The 17752-nt window shown below is 43.6% G+C and overlaps 2 protein-coding genes across 3 annotated transcripts in view; one reads left to right on the top strand and one right to left on the bottom strand.

The window, feature by feature from the left end:
• LOC118399709 (cytosolic 10-formyltetrahydrofolate dehydrogenase) overlaps positions 1-17752 on the top strand; it is a 48599-nt gene that overhangs the window by 18094 nt on the left and 12753 nt on the right. For both annotated transcript variants that reach the window (XM_052473951.1, XM_052473950.1), the window contains exons 8-13: positions 11762-11887; positions 12057-12148; positions 15725-15872; positions 16143-16262; positions 16440-16567; positions 16968-17118. In XM_052473951.1, the coding sequence (XP_052329911.1) occupies positions 11762-11887; positions 12057-12148; positions 15725-15872; positions 16143-16262; positions 16440-16567; positions 16968-17118 (765 nt within the window). The remainder of the gene's footprint in view (positions 1-11761; positions 11888-12056; positions 12149-15724; positions 15873-16142; positions 16263-16439; positions 16568-16967; positions 17119-17752) is intronic.
• On the bottom strand, positions 2586-10865 carry LOC118400580 (zinc finger protein 227-like). The gene is made up of 2 exons (XM_035797572.2): positions 10538-10865; positions 2586-4284 (listed from the first exon to the last, which is right to left on the bottom strand). Exons 1-2 carry the CDS (start codon positions 10728-10730, stop codon positions 3425-3427), a joined length of 1053 nt encoding a protein of 350 aa, XP_035653465.1. The 5' UTR covers positions 10731-10865; the 3' UTR covers positions 2586-3424.

The raw sequence follows: 17752 nt of genomic DNA, 5'->3' as shown, positions 1-17752 counted from the left end.
CCTCTAACAATGCACAGTTTGCAGGTCCATCTGAACCCTGATATTATGATGGAACAATCATTCCTGGACCAGACTCCAAAAGCAAGCCACCGAGGAACAGTATCAGAAAATCTTTATTCTGTTTTCTCGTGGCAGAGTCTGCACAAGGCTGACTATTCAATGCCCCATATATTGAGCATTATTTTTGTAGCAAGTATTTTATATAATAGCTTAAATTGAAATGAATGAAATGTGTCAATTGTTGTGACACATGTTTTTGTTGTTTTGGCACTCTACTCCAGCACTTTGGATTTGAAATGATACAATGACTGTCAGCTTTAATTTGAGGGTATTTTCATCCATATTGGGTGAACCGTTTAGAAATTACTGCACTTTTTGAACATAGTCCCATTGTAGGGGACCAAAAGTATTGGGACAAATTCACTTGTGTATTAAAGTGTCAAAAGTGTAGTATTTGGTCCCATATTGCTAGCATGCAATGATTACATCACACTTGTGACTCTACAAACTTGTTTAATGCATTTTCTGTTTGTTTTGGTTGTGTTTCAGATCATTTTGTGCCCAATAGAAATGAAATGGTAAATATATTATTGTGTCATTTTGGACTCACTTTTATTGTAAATAAGAATAAAATGTTTCTAAACCCTTCGACATTCATTTGGATGCTACCATGATTACGCATAGCCCTGATTGAATTGTGAATAGTGATGAGTGAGAAAGTTACACGCACAAATATCTTATCACCAAGACATTACAAGAATGGAAGGTTATAATTGTTTTGGGGGGGTATGGTATTTGTGAAAGTGATGTTGTTTTCACGCATGATTTGAAAAAGGATTCTCCTGGAGTCAGTAGATCCAAGAATAAATATTTAAACTGCGATATCACTAGATAATTAATCAGGGTAATATTATTGTAAATGGATAGGTTTTTCCCTCCACAGTTTCAAGATTCTGTTTTTTTAATCAAAATTAGTTGCTTAACTTTTCCAGGATATGCACACAGGCCCATTAGTATACTGCTTGTGGTGTCAAAGGTTGTTGAAAAGTGTGTAGCAAAACAACTGATTGCCCACCTCAACAACAGCCCCTTCACATTACACTCCATGCAGTTTGGCTTCAGAGCGAAACACTCCACATAAACGGCCAACTGCTTTCTTCTGGAAAATGTGAAGTCCAAGATGGACAAAGGTGGCGTTGTTGGGGCTGTGTTTCTGGACCTAAGGAAGGCTTTTGATACTGTTAACCATGAGATTCTCATCACAAAATTGTCCAAGTTCAACTTTTCCCTCGATGCCTTGAGATGGATGAAATCTTACCTTGAAGGCAGAACTCAGTGTGTCAGAGTGAGCAATGAGCTGTCGCCCACTCTTAGCTATGATGTGGGCATGCCCCAAGGATCAATACTGGGGCCTCTCCTGTTCAGCCTGAACATTAATGATCTGCCTTCTGTCTGTACTGGGTCTGAAGTTCAATTGTATGCAGATGATACAGCGATATATGTCCATGCAAAGAGCAAACAACAAGCTGCACAAGAACTCACTACTGTAATGGTCCAGGTTACAAAGTGGCTAAGTGACTCGTGTTTGCATCTCATTGTGAAAAAAACTGTTTGCATGTTCTTCACAAAGAGGGCAACAGATGCTACTGACCCAGATGTCTGTGTCAGGGGAGAAACACCAGCTGGTATCGGATTTTAAGTACCATGGCATCATACTTGACTCCAACATCTCTTTTAAAAAGCATGTGAAAAAGGTAATTCAAATAACCAAATTGAAACTAGCTAATTTCCGATTTATACGAAATTGTTTGACTACAGAGGTAGCAAAAATGTACATCAAATCTGATACTCCCCCAATTAACATACGGCTTGACTAGTTGGGCCCAAGCTTGCTGTACAACATTAAAACCTATTCAGTCTGTCTACAAACAGGCTCTCAAAATGCTTGATAGGAAGCCCAATAGCCATCATTGTTACATCCTCAGAAAGCATGAGCTCCTGAGTTGGGAAAATCTTGTGCAATACACCGACATGTCTTGTATTCAAGATCCTAAATGGCCTGGCTCCCCCTCCACTCAGTATTTTTGTTAACAGAAAACCCAAACATATGGCAGCAGATCTACAAGGTCTGCCATGACCTTAGTTTCCTTAAGGAAAAGCACCTTTAGTAAATCCACTTTCTCTGTGAGAGATTCCCATATCTGGAATACACTGCACCACATATCACACTTTCACAAAATGCATGAAGACATGGCTAAAGGTCAATCAGATTTATGATAATCCCCAGCTGTGTATTGCCGCTTTCCATGTTGTCTGTAGCTTGTGAGGTGTGGAAACACTTAGTTGCTTTTATGAATTTTGTCTTGCTGCTTTTTGCTCTATCTGTATGCTACGTATTGCTTGTCCTATGTTGCTCTGTGTGTGCTCACTGCTCAATGATTGTCTATATCGTAATGGTTTTTAATAACCTGCCCAGGGACAGCGGTTGAATATTAGCCGGCTGGCTAAAACCGGCACTTTTACTGAAACGTTGATTCATGTGCACTGTCCCTGTACAAATAAAATAAACTCAAACACCAAGCACATCAACTTCACCAACTGCCCATTTAATTGGGAGACCACATAACAATTTAAAGTTTCTTTTAGAGACCCAATCCATAATATAACACTTTTTAGTCCAGAGAAATTGGAGAAGTTATCCAGGTCCTCAACAAGGCCCTTCAAGGTTGAAGATTGAGGACTCAAGATAGCTTTAAAAGATAACACTAAGGGGCTAAAAATGAAGGAAATGGAGACGAGTATCAATAGGCCAATGATTAAAGTTAACAGTTCAATGGCCATATAAATAGTTATGGTGATAGAGGGCAACCTTGTTTTTACACCTCTTGACAATTCAAAGTTCTCAGAAGTAACCATTTATTTATTAATTGTACATAAAGGATTGTTGTACATTACTTTTACCCATCTTATGAGAGATTCTCCAAAATTGAGAATGTCTTCCACTCTCACAAAAACACATAGAAAGCTAACAGGAGGGGAGAAATGATATCCAAGATATACAGGATATTATTGATATTAGACACAGCCCACAAAATTGGTCACATACCTCTCAATCAGGGACTCAAAGTGCTCCACAAATATTTTTGGGGTATATTTATACAATATGAGGCACCAGAGAACTACTTACATTGACAACTATTTCTCATGGGACACAAACTTGCCAACCACCACATACAGACAACCACATAGGCTACATTTTTTCTGAAAACTCCCTCCCATTTATGAATTTTGACAAATATAGGAGATGCTCTCTCAAACCTTTATACATTCTTCCTTTGTTTGTTCAATAACACATTTGAATGGTCCTTATCATGGCTGCAAGTCTAAAACATCCTGGTCACCGAAGGCATCAAGGGAGTGAAAGTTACATCAAATTTGGGCCCAGAACAATTGGACCACAGCACACTGTCCTATGCACTTGCATCTCTCCCATCTGGCTGAAGCTTTCGCCACAATCATGGCATCTGTATGGTTTCTCCTTGTGAGTCCCCCTCAAATGTCCTTTCATATGGGCGTCCTGCCTGAACGTTTTCCCACAGACTGGGCAGACAAAGGGTTTCTCTCCTGTGTGAACCCTGATATGCTCTTTCAGATGACTCTTCACTTTGAAACCTTTCCCACAGAGGTGACAGCTGTGTGGTCTCTCCCCTGTATGAGTTGTCATGTGGTCTCCCAGACCATTCCTTGCTGGGAACCCTTTTCCACAGACATGGCAACGAAATCGCTCATACAAAGCACGTCTCTTCTTAAGTTCAGACAGCGTTCCTATATGTCTAAATGGTCTTCCTGTCTTTGTTTTCCGTTGCAGAGGGCCTCCAATCTCTGTTCCATGCATGTTTTCACTCGGAGCTGCTGAACAGTGTGCGTTTACTGCAAACATGAGCTGTGGGTCACTCGTTAGTACTCCATAGTCCTCTTCATCAGGTTCTGTTTTAATGTGTTCCACTAGGGTGCTTGATAGATTATTCGTCTCATTGTCTTCCACAATTTGGGTTTGGAAAAGGTGTGAAGGCCAAGGGTCCTGGACAAAATCACCTTTCACACAAGGAGGAGTGAACCCGAACTCTATGTTATGACCATGAGTCTCAGGCCCTTGCATTTGCTCTTCTCCCAGATCGGTCCTGAGGTCCTGTTCCTCTGTACTTTGTGTGAGCTCTGAACTTTCCCTCCTCCACTCCTGCTCAAGGGGAACCTCTTCTTCAGAGTCATGGAGCTGCCTAGGGTCTGGAAGGAAGGACAGGCAAATACATGTTATTCAATAGATAGACATTCATATTTTCAATGTTTAAAGGCCAAGTGCGTTCAAAAATGTGATTTTCCTTTATTTTATATATACTGAGTGTACAAAACAGTTAGGAACACCTTCCTAATATTGAGCCTCAATTCGTAGGGGAATGGATTCTACAAGGTGTCGAAAGCATTCCATAGGGATGCTGGCCCATGTTGACTTCAATGGTTGCCACAATTGTGCCAAGTTGGCTGGCTGTATTTTGGGTGGTGGGCCATCCATGATACACACAGGAAACTGTTGAGCGTAGGGCTGGGCGTATATCATAATATCATATCATGGTATTTTTCAAATTTGACAATATTTGATGTTTTTGATTAATAATAAAAGTTCTACATTTGCTTTATGAGTAGTGCGTGACCCTATGGTGGCAACACATATTCTAAATTATTTCAATGGGTCTTTCTCCATTCTGATTGTTTTATACTGTTCAATTCAACTTCAACCTAAAATAATTTCCTGACTGAATTTCCATCAATTTCTGCATTTCCTGTACTCATTTGAGATGATTTCCACACTGCCATGATATGGGCAAAAATACTAGGTGTTATTTTTAACCAAATGTTGCAATTGCAATTTAGATCAAAACACTTGGGCGAACTTTTGGAATCATGGAAATAGAATGTTTATTCTAATTCTATAGTTAGAATATAAATAATAGTGGTCCTTCTGTAGCTCAGTTGGTAGAGCATGGCGCTTGTAACGCCAGGGTAGTGGGTTCGATTCCCGGGACCACCCATACGTAGAATGTATGCACACATGACTGTAAGTCGCTTTGGATAAAAGCGTCAGCTAAATGGCATATATTATTATTATATATTACTTTCAATACAGTCTTGTTTGAAAAAAAATGCCTTGGATGAGTTATTGTGACAGGGTAGGAACCAAAGTGATGTACGGTGTTTCCTATGGGACCCTATAATCTTTGGCTACATTAAATCTTTATTCATATAGCCAACATATTATTATACCTTTATTTCAACAAGGGACACAGACTGAGACTAAGGTCTCTTTTACAGCTGGGCCCTGCGTATACATGTTTACACATACAGTTTAGGTACAATGATTAAGAAACTACACAAGACCAACAAAGCGATCACAAATAACACACAAAAATACAGAAACAGATTACATTTACACATAGGGGAATAACCTAACAGCACAAGAACTTGCATTACCCGAAACAGTTATAATCAATACAAAAATAAAATCCTCCAATAAATATTTAAAATGGGCGACAGGGGGACAAGTTTAAGTTTAGTCTGCAGGCTATTCCATAGGCAAGGAGCGTAACAGGAAAAGGCAGCCATATACAACTCTGTTCATGCTTCGTCTATTCCTCTTGGATTTAGAAGATACTGTTGCACAAACAACATGCTGATTTTAAGCCTCCACCATTACTGGTATCAGGCTGTATTAGCTAGCTATGTTTGACTCGGTAATTTTATTAGCTAGCCAGCTAACTAGCTAATAAAAGTACTAGCCAGCTAGTTAGCTAGCCAGCTAGTTAGCTAGCCAGCTAGCCAGCTAATGAGCGATTAGCATTAGTGGCTAACACGAATTAGCTTAACTTGCTAAGAAAATACAAACTAATATTGTAATCATAGAACGCTTGTGGATTTATATTAAGATCAAAGTGGAAACAATATCATTGTCATCAACATTGTTGTATGTGCTGCATTGACCATGCAGACTGAACGAAAGTGTCTCATGGTCAAGCAACAACAAATGCGCTCCTTGAGTGACAGGTCTGCGCGGAAAGCGGCATGGCGAGAGAGAAAGAGACCGGAGAGGGATGACTCAAGTACCGGAGTAAACTATAAAAGTGGACATTACACACAGTGTATCACATTTAACAAACCAAACATTTAAATACCGTTATAGAAGGTAAAGTAAAAACCCATACCGGTCAGTGCATAAATACCGGTATATAGTAAAATATTGTATACCGCCGAGCCCTAGTTGAGCGTGAAGAACTCAGCAGCATTGCAGTTCCTGACACAAACCGGTGCGCCTGGCACCGACTACCATACCCCGTTTAAAGGCACTTCAATATTTTGTCTTGACCAGTCACCCCCTGAATGGCACACATACACAATCGGTTTGTGTCAAGAACTGCAATGATGCTGGATTTCACGGTCAATCGCTTCCCGTATGTATCAACAGTGGTTCACCACCCAAAGGACATCCAGCCAACTTGACACAACTGTAGGAAGTGTCAACATAGGTCACTAGCTTTTGTCACCAGTTCCATGACCTGACGAATTGAGCCTGTTCTGAGGGAGGAGGGGGGTGTAAGTGTATATTTCCACACTATGACGTTGGAATAATACTGTGAAATTATGAAAATGATAAATGCCTTCGAGCAAGTTGATTGGACACACCTACTCATTCCAGGGTTTTTCTTTATTTGTACTATTTTCTACATTGTAGAATAATAGTGAGGACATCAAAATAAATAACACATATGGAATCATGTAGTAACCAAAAAAAGTGTCAAACAAATCTAAATATATTTTATATTTGAGATTCTAGAAAGTAGCCAGCCTTTGACAGCTTTGCACTCTTGGCATTCTCTCAACCAGCTTCATGAAGTAGTCATCTGGAATGTAATTTCAATTAACAGGTGTACCTTGTTAAGTTAATTTGTGGAATTTCTTTCCTTAATGCGTTTGAGCCTATCAGTTGTGTTGTGACAATGTAGGAGGGTATTCACAGACGATAGCCCTATTTGGTAAAAACCAAGTCCATATTATGGCAAGAACAGCTCAAATTAGCAAAGAAAAATTACAGTGCATCATTACTTTAAGACACGAAGGTCAGTCAATCCGGAACATTTCTAGAACTTTGAAAGTTTCTTCAAATGTAGTCTCAAAAACCATCAAGCACTATGATGAAACTGGCTCTCATGAAGACCGCCACAGGAAAGGAAGAGCCAGAGTTACCTCTGCTGCAGTTGATAAGTTCATTAGAGTTAACTGCACCTCAGATTGCAGCCCAATAAATGCTCAAGTAACAGACACATCTCAACTGTTAAGAGACGACCAAGAATGAGAGTGATGGAGTGCTGCAACAGATCACCCGACCTTAAACCAATTGAGATGGTTTGGGATGAGTTGGACCGCAGAGTGAAGGAAAAGCAGCCAACAAGACCTCAGCATATGTGGGAACTCCTTCAAGACTGTTGGAAAAGCATTCCTCATTAAGCTGGTTGAGAGAATGCCAAGTGTGTGCAACGCGGTCAAGACAAAAAGGATGGCTACTTTGAAGAATCTCAAATATTTTGATTTGTTTAACACTTTTTTGGTTACTATAGGTTTCCATTTGTGTTATTTCATAGTTTGTTTTCACTATTCAACCATGTAGAAAATAGTAAAAAATGAGTAGGTGAGTAGGTGTGTCCAAACTTTTGTCTGGTACTGTATGTGTTCTAAACATCCATGTCTAGCTGCAGGAGTTTCGTTTGAACTTAGAAAACGCTCCATTATTAAACCAAAATTTGCTCCATGAAGTAATCCAACATTGTGGACTCTGCCATCTTGTCTATTTCAAATATTCTCTCACTGAGGGAGTTCTATTAACCTTGATTCATACGGGTGCACCGGCCTATGGCCAGTGACAAAAGTGGTGAGTGAGGAGCGCCCTTCTCAAATCAAACAGTAATCTAAGCTGCTCGGTCATGTTGTCACCAAGACACTATTGTTCATCGTCCACTCACATGCATCTCTAAATAGGGTAAAACAACGTTGGAGGCGGCTTATGGTAGAGAACTGAAAAGTACATTCTCTGCAAATACCTCTGGTGGTCATTCCTGCAGTCAGCATGCCAATTGCACACGCCTTCAAAACTTGAGACTTCTGTGGCATTGTGTTGTGTGACAAAACTAGACACGGCACATTTTAGAGTGGCCTTTTATTGTCCCCAGCACAAGGTGCAACTGTGTAATAATCATGCTGTTTAATCAGCTTCTTGATAATCTATCCACCTGGCAGGTGTGGCATATCTTGGCTAATGAGAAATGCTCATTACTAGGGCTGTAAACAAATTTGTGCACTAAATTTGAGAGAAATACACTTTGTGCGTATGGAAAGTTTCTAGGATCTTTTATTTCAGCTCATGAAACATGGGACCAACACTTTACATGTTGCGTTTTATATTTTTGTTCAGTGTATTATAAAGTCACCATTGTCCTCATGGTGAAATCCCTGAGCGGATTCCTTCCTCTCCGGCAACTGAGTTAGGAAGGAAACCTGTATCTTTGTAGTGACTGGGTGTTTTTACACCATCCAAAGTGTAATGAATAACTTCACCATGCTCAAAGGGATATTCAATGTCTGCTTTTTTTATTTTTACCCATCTACCAATAGATGCCTTTCTTTGCGAGGCATTGGAAAACACATTTTTGCCCGTTAACTGAAGTATAATTTCCCGATAACAAAAGGGTTGAATACTTGTTGATTCAAGACAGTTCAGCTTTTAAATGTTTTATTTGTAAAAATGTCTAAAAACATAATTCTGCTTTGACATTATGGGGTATTGTGTGTAGGCCAGTAACACAAAATGTTAATTTAATCCATTTTAAATTCAGGCTGTAAAACAACCAAATGTGTAAAAAGTCAGCCAGCTGGAACAATAATGTCTGACTAGGCCAGGGTTCCCCAACTGCCCTCCCGTGGGACGAATTTGGCCCGTAGGTGATTTTATTTCCCCCGCACAAAAACATACATTTTTTACAATTGTTGGACATGACTGTAAATATGTTCCCAAGTATTACCCTGCATAATACAAACACTAGTATGTGGACACTCCTTCAAATGAGTGGATTCGGCTACTTCAGCCACACCTGTTTCTGACCGGTGTATAAAATCGAGCACACAGCCATGCAATCTCCGTAGACAAACATTGGCAGAAGTATGGCCTTACTGAAGAGCTCAGTGACTTTCAACGTGGCACCGTCATAGGATGCCACCTTTCCAACAAGTCAGTTAGTCACATTTCTGCCCTTGTCAACTTTAAGTGCTGTTATTGTGAAGTGGAAATGTCTAGGAGCAACAATGGCTCAGCCACAATGTGTTAGGCCACACAAGCTCACAGAACAGGACCGCTGAAGTGCATAAAAGTAGTCTTTCCTCTGTTGCAACACTCACTACCGAGTGAGAAGCAACGTCAGCAAAATAACTATTAGTCGGGAGCGTCATGAAATCGGTTTCCATAGCCGAGCAGCCGCACACAAGCCCAAGATCACCATGCACAATGCCAAGCGTCGGCTGGTGTGGTGAAAAGCTTGCCGCCAATGGACTCTGGAGCAGTGGAAATGCGTTCTCTGGAGTGATGAATCACGCTCCACCATCTATCAGTCCAATGGACGAATCTGGGTTTGGCGGATGCCAGGAGAACGCTACCTCCCCGAATGCATAGTGCCAACTGTAAAGTTTGGTGGAGGAGGAATATTGGTTTGGGTTAGGCCCCTTGGTTCCAGTGAAGGGAACTGTTAACGCTATAGCATACAATGACATTCTAGAGTCAAAACAATTCTGTGCTTCCAACTTTATGGCAACAGTTTAGGGAAGGCTCTTTGCTGTTTCAGCATGACAATGCCCCCGTACACAAAGCGATGTCCATACAAAAACGGTTTGTCGAGATTGGTATGGATGAACTTGACTGGCCTGCACAGAGCTCTGACCTCAACCCCATCTTACACCTTTAGGTTGAATTGGAATGCCGACTGCGAGCCAGGCCTAATCGCCCAACCTCACAAATGCTCTTGTGGCTGAATGGAAGGCCCTGCAGCAATGTTCCAACATCTAGTGGAAAGCCTTCCCAGAAGAGTGGGGGGACTAACTCCATATTCATGCTCATGATTTTGGAATGAGATGTTCGACGAGCAGGTGTCCACATACTTAGTCATGTAGTGTAGATATGATCGTACACAACTGTACAAAAGCAATGTTTGAAATGATTATGTTTTAGTCAAGCATTATCTGTTTGGGCTTCTTGCGGTTGAGTCTACAAATTATTTGTAATTAAGTTCCAGCCCCCTGACCAACAATCGGCCCGCGGCTGAATTCAGTTGATGATCCCTGACCCTGGGGACGATATTTTTAATCATAGCAAGCATCGCGAGGGCAGTGACATAGAGTAGACTAAAAGCCACTCAAACAGTACATTGATATAGTCGCCGTTACAAACCTGCTCTATGTAACTTGACATGAGGTTTAATGACCATATCCAACATTTTCTGTAAACGTTCGTTCTCTTCCTTCGAACGGGTGATTTCTTCTTGATACTCCACTATCGTCTTTTCAACTACTCCAAATATCTCAACAGCAGCCGCTGTCAATCTCTCGCGCAGAAACATATTGAGCAATTGCATTTTTGACATATTGTAAATACACTGTTGCTTGTATTTTATTAGCAAGGTAAATAAATGGAAAGCTTTTTATTTTATTTTAATCCTTGTGAAATGTATCAGTCCGAGACCCCGGAAGTAAACACTGCTAACTCTACTATTTTACAGTGCGTGCACGGCAACCCAATACCGCACTATATCGCCACCTGTTGTCCGGAGCGGAAACGAAGTCTTTTTATTTTTTATTTTAACCTTTATTTAACTAGGCAAGTCAGTTAACAATGACTGCCTACCAAAAGGCAAAAGCACTCCTGCGGGGATAGGGGCTTGGATTAAAAATAAAATATAAAATAAAATAGGACAAAACACACACCACAACACTACATAAATAGAGACCTAAGACAACAACATAGCATGGCAGCAACACATGGAAACACAGGATGGTAGCAACACAACAAGACAACTACATGGTAGCAACACAACATGGCAGCAGCACAACATGCTAGCAGCACAAAACATGGTACAAACATCGACAAGGTTTCTTCGACTTCCATTTCTCCTCCTGTCTTTGATCCTGCTCAATCTGCTTACACTTTTCTACCATTCTTCTTCAACTAAACCATCTCCCCCCTTTTCTTTACCAATTCAACCTCACCCTCTTCCTTCCTCTCTCTCTTCGACCTCCTCTGCCCCACTCTTTCTCTCCATTCCTTCTCCGTAATCCAAGTACACGCCTCCTTATCTTTTTTTTTGGTTCAAATGTTCAGCACAGACGGACTCTCAAATCGCTATTTCTTCCAAACCCACTACCCAGACAGGAACTTGTGCTGCACTATGGCTATTGGTTAACATTATGGTAGCTCCAAAGACAGTAAGAACCTCTCTGGTCACTGTCCTAGTACTGCATGACTAGGTATCCCCCTTTCCATAATGAGAAGCCAGCTGAATAGATAGTTGAATCCTGATTCAGTGTATTATAATGGCATATAATGGCATGGACTGTTTGAAACAAACTAAACCAGTGCATGCAGACATGTTGAACAGCATGATGTCTGTCTGTCCAGTTGCTAGTGAAGAACCTGCAGTTTGAGGATGGGAAGATGATCGCGGCGGCAAGGTACTTCAGCTCTGGGAGCTGCGCTTCTGTGGAGCTCACTGAGGAGGAGAAGGCCTTCGCTGAGCAAATGAGGGTAAGAAAATAAAAAAAGTACTAACACTTTACTATTGAATCTATCTGTCTTACACTGATTTTTCAGCAAATTTGAACAAGGTTGTAAATGTAAATGTTTATCTCTACCTTAACCCTTGATAAACTGACTCCAGACCAGTGTTTACAGTGTTGTCTTGTCCCATGGACAGGGTGTGTGGAAGAGCATCTTGACTAATGTGGATGCCATCGAGGACTCCACTGACTTCTTCAAGTCTGGGGCTGCTTCTATGGACGTGGTCAGGTAAACAACACACCAGCATAGACATCTAGAAGGTCAAAGGGTGCAAGTCAATGGGTTTTAGACAGTACACCAAGTGGGAAATGTTTTTTCTATCAATGATTACGATGAAAAGGGAAACGCATTACAGCAGCTGGAGTTGAATGCCACCTCTTCCCCATTCCTCACTCCCTTCATCCCTACCTCACCTCTACCATCTCCTTCACCCCTACTACCTTCTTCATCCCTACCACCTCATTCATCCCTACCTCACCCCTACCACCTTCTTCATCCCTACCACCTCATTCATCCCCTCCTCACCCCTACCACCTACCTCACCCCTAGCACCTTCTTCATCCCTGCCTCACCCCTACCACCTCCTTCATCCCTGCCTCACCCCTACCATCTCCTACATCCCTACCTCACCCCTACCACCTCCTTCATCCCTGCCTCACCCCTACCACCTCCTTCATCCCTGCCTCACCCCTACCACCTCCTTCATCCTTGCCTCACCCCTACCATCTCCTACATCCTACATCCCTACCTCACCCCTACCACCTCCTTCAACCCTGCCTCACCCCTACCATCTCCTACATCCCTACCTCACCCCTACCACCTCCTTCATCCCTGCCTCACCCCTACCACCTCCTTCATCCCTGCCTCACCCCTACCACCTCCTTCATCCTTGCCTCACCCCTACCATCTCCTACATCCCTACCTCACCCCTACCACCTCCTTCATCCCTGCCTCACCCCTACCACCTCCTTCATCCCTGCCTCACCCCTACCATCTCCTTCACCCCTACCTCACCCCTATCACCTCCTTCACCCCTACCTCACCCTTACAACCTCCATCCCTACCTCACCCTTCACCACCTCCTTCATCCCTGCCTCACCCCTACCACCTCCTTCATCCCTGCCTCACCCCTACCACCTCCTTCATCCCTGCCTCACCCCTTCCACCTCCTTCATCCCTGCCTCACTCCTACCATCTCCTACATCCCTACCCCACCCCTACCACCTCCTTCATCCCTGCCTCACCCCTACCACCTCCTACATCCCTACCTCACCCCTACCAACTCCCTCACCCCTACCACCTCCTTCATCTCTGCCTCACCCCTACCACCTCCTACATCCCTACCTCACCCTACTAACTCCCTCATCCCTACCACCTCCTTCATCCCTGCCTCACCCCTACAACCTCCTTCATAACTACCTCACCCCTACAACCTCCTTCATCCCTACCTCACACTTACAACCTCCTTCATCTATACCTCACCCCTACCACCTCCTTCATCCCTCCCTCACCCCTACAACCTCCTTCATCTATACCTCACCCTTACAACCTCCTTCATCCCCACCTCACCCCTACCACTCCCTTCATCCCTACCTCACCCCTACAACCTTTTTCATCCCTACCTCACCCTTACAACCTCTTTCATCCCTACCTCACCCCTACCAACTCCCCCATCCCTACCACCTCCTTCATCCCTGCCTCACCACTACCACTCCCTTCATCCCTACCTCACCCCTACAACCTTTTTCATTCCTACCTCACCCTTACAACCTCCTTCATCTATACCTCACCCCTACCACCTCCTTCATCCCTGCCTCACCCCTACAACCTCCTTCATCTATACCTCACCCTTACAACCTCCTTCATCTATACCTCACCCTTACAACCTCCTTCATCTATACCTCACCCCTACCACCTTCATCACTACCTCACCACTACCACCTACATCACTACCTCACCTCTACCATCTCCTACATCCCTACCTCACACCTACCACCTCCTACATCCATACCTCAAACCTACCACCTCCTCCATCCCTACAACCTCCTTCATCCCTACCAACTCCTTCACCCCTAACAACTACCTCATCCCTACCACATCATTCATCCCAGCCTCACCCCTACCACCTCCTACATCCCTACCTCATACCTACCACCCCCTTCATCTCTACCTCACCCCTACAACCTCCTTCACCCCTATCAACTCCCTCATTCATCCCTACCTCACCCCTACCACATTCTTCCCTCCTACCTCACCCCTACCAACTCCTTCACCCCTATCAACTTCTTTTTCCTACCTCACCCCTATCAACTCCCTCACCCCTACCTCAACCCTACATCACATCCTCACATCTACCACCTCCTACATCTCTACCTCACCCCTACAACCTCCTTCATCCCTACCAACTCCTTCACCCCTATCAACTCCCTCACCCCTACCACCTCATTCATCCCTACCAACTCCTTCACCCCTATCAACTCCCTCACCCCTACCTCAACCCTACATCTCTACCTCACCCCTACAACCTCCTTCATCCCTACCAACTCCTTCACCCCTATCAACTCCCTCACCCCTACCACCTCATTCATCCCTACCAACTCCTTCACCCCTACCTCAACCCTACATCTCTACCTCACCCCTACAACCTCCTTCATCCCTACCAACTCCTTCACCCCTATCAACTCCCTCACCCCTACCTCAACCCTACATCCCTACCTCACACCTACCACCTCATTCATCCCTACCTCACCCCTACCAACTAATTCATCCCTACCTCACCCCTACCACCTTCAATCAATCAATCAATCAATCAATCAATCAATCAATCAATCAATCACATTTTATTTATATAGCACTTCGTACATCAGCTCCTACCTCACCCCTACCAACTCCTTCACTCCTATCAACTTCTTCACCCCTACCACCTCCTACATCCCTGCCTCACCCCTACCACCTCCTTACATCCCTACCTCACCCCTACCAACTCTTTCATCACTGTCTCACCCCTACCACCTCCTACATCCCTGCCTCACCCCTACCAACTCTTTCATCACTGTCTCACCCCTACCACCTCCTACATCCCTACCTCACCTCTACCATCTCATACATCCCTACCTCAACCCTACATCACTACCTTACCCCTACCACTTCCTTCATCCCCACCTCACCCCTACCACTCGCTTCATCCCTACCTCACCCCTACAACCTTCTTCATCCCTACCTCACCCTTACAACCTCTTTCATCCCTACCTCACCCCTACCACTTCCTTCATCCCTACCACCTCCTTCACCCCTACCACCTACCTCACTCCTACCACCTCCTTCACCCCTACCACCTACCTCATCCCTACCACTCCCTTCATCCCTACCACCTCCTTCACCCCTACCACCTCCTTCATCCCTACCTCACCCCTACCACCACCTTCATCCCTACCTCACCCCTACCATGCCTTCATCCCTACCTCACCCCTACCACCTCCTTCATCCCTGCCTCACCCCTACCACCTCCTTCATCCCTATCTCACCCCTACCACCTATTTCACCCCTACCACCTCCTTCATCCCTATCTCACCCTTACCACCTATTTCATCCCTACCACCTCCTTTGCTTCCCTCCCTCACTCTCGCTCTCCACACCCTCTCACCCCCCCACCTCGCCCTAGCCCCATCCCCCACTCCCCCTCCATCTCCCCCTCTCTCTGCAGTAAGTAAATAACTCCAAAGCATACATAAAATTAGACGTTGATGAAGAAGTATGATATTTTACTTCTGGTACAATAAAGTGAATCCTATGTTATGTTGTCAGGCTGGTGGAGGAGGTGAAGCTGAGGGCCAGTGGGTGTCAGCTGCAGAATGAGGACGTGTACATGAACACCACCTTCCAGGACTTCATCCAGATGTGTGTGAGGAAGCTCCGGGGGGAGGACGACGAGGAGGAGCTGGTCGTTGACTACGTAAGAGTCACCATCATCATCGTCATTATTACTATGATCCTCTATCTTCATCATTATCATAACCATCATCATCATTATTACCACCAGAAGCAGCATTATCCTCAATACTCTAATCTAATGTAGGCCGTTAGGTTCAGGAGTGAAACTTTGGAGGGCGTTCCAGTTCTTATTTCAGTCTCCTGCGTTAGTAACATGATCACTAAGGAAGAACACAACAAGCCTGAAAAGGCATTTGGATTAGGTAGCATAATGTAAATGTCCTGTAACTAGGTGGAGAAGAACATCAACAACATGACCATCCGGATGCCCCACCAGCTCTTCGTCAACGGGGAGTTTGTGGACGCAGAGGGAGGGAAGACGTACAAGACCATCAACCCCACAGATGGAACAGTAGGGAGCTAGCTTTCACTTGTCCATTAATGTCTGATCCATGGTTTTCCTAAAGGTCTTAATAACTTGATCTGCTCGCACCAATTTGGTGACGATGACAAATTAAGTGACGATATCACTCTTACAGTATGTGTGTTTGTGTGTGTCTGTGTTTCCCATCTCTCGCTCTCTCTTTAGGCTATCTGTGATGTGTCTTTAGCTCAAGCCAGTGATGTGGACCGAGCTGTAGCGGCCGCCAAGGAGGCGTTCGAGGAGGGAGAGTGGGGAAAGATAAACCCCAGAGACAGAGGCAGACTCCTATATAAGTCAGTCTATTAGAAACAAGCATGTAAAATAGCATCCTATTATAGCGCAGTACTTTTAACCTGGATCCATAGGGAATAGGGCCCATAGGTTCCATATCAAATAGGGCTCCAATTCTGATGCAACACAAGACTAAGACCCAGCCACATATAATAATACAGGTGGACTTTGAAACTTTCAAATTCAGGCAACTATACAAGGCATTCAACCATGTATCGCTGGGTCTATAAGATACACAGGATAATATATAGATGTTTTTTGAAGACGTGGGTGAGGTCACACTTCACTTTTTGATTTGTGTAATATTTTCTGTTAAGGTGCATTTTCCAGTGTTAAATTACTAACGTGTTGCTGTAGCAGATGTTTAAATGAAACCATTTAACCCTTCACTGCCCCCTACAGGCTGGCTGACCTGATGGAGGAGCACCAAGAGGAGTTAGCCACCATAGAGTCCATGGACTCTGGGGCCGTATACACACTGGCCCTGAAGACCCATGTGGGCATGTCCATCCAGACCTTCCGGTACTTCGCTGGCTGGTGTGACAAGATCCAGGTGAGAGAGTGGGGGATATCACAACATTGTCCATATTGCCCACTGTTTTTAATTTTGTGCAACAAAGAAGCAGGTGCTTTAAAGAGCCAATGCAGCTGTTTTTTTAAATCTCAATATCACATTGTTTCTGGGTAACAATTAAGTACTTTAATTATTAAATGGTCAAAAAGAAACAAAAATAGGTTCTTAACAAAGGGGCAATTTCTCAAGCAATAATTTAGCTAGGACTGTCTGGGAGTGGTCTGAGTGGGGAGGGAAAACTGTGAATGAGCTGTTATTGGAAGACCGGTTTGAAACTCTTTCTTATTGGTCTATTAACTAATTTACCACATGGCGATGTCACCATCGAAGGCCAAACCTCCATCCCGCCAAAACAGGCTGAAATTTCAGGCAGTCTTTTGAAACAGCTTGTACACTAAAACGGCATTATCATAATTTTCACAAAATTATTCTAACCTAATAATGTGGAAATATATATAAAACACTGGAAAATCATGTTTATGACTGCATTGGGCCTTTAATTAAAGACTTGTTACCTACTGTGAATACCACAGGTAAGGGGCCAGTCATTCCTAAGTGCTTTATTATAGTTTCATAATGCTTTGACTGCATCTATAAGGTGCTATATACATTG

The sequence above is a fragment of the Oncorhynchus keta genome, chromosome 21 (genome assembly GCF_023373465.1).
Source record: "Oncorhynchus keta strain PuntledgeMale-10-30-2019 chromosome 21, Oket_V2, whole genome shotgun sequence".
Classification (NCBI taxonomy): Eukaryota; Metazoa; Chordata; class Actinopteri; order Salmoniformes; family Salmonidae; genus Oncorhynchus; species Oncorhynchus keta.
The sequence above is the reverse complement of the archived record's forward strand: the minus strand, read 5'-3'. Positions and strand labels throughout refer to the sequence as shown.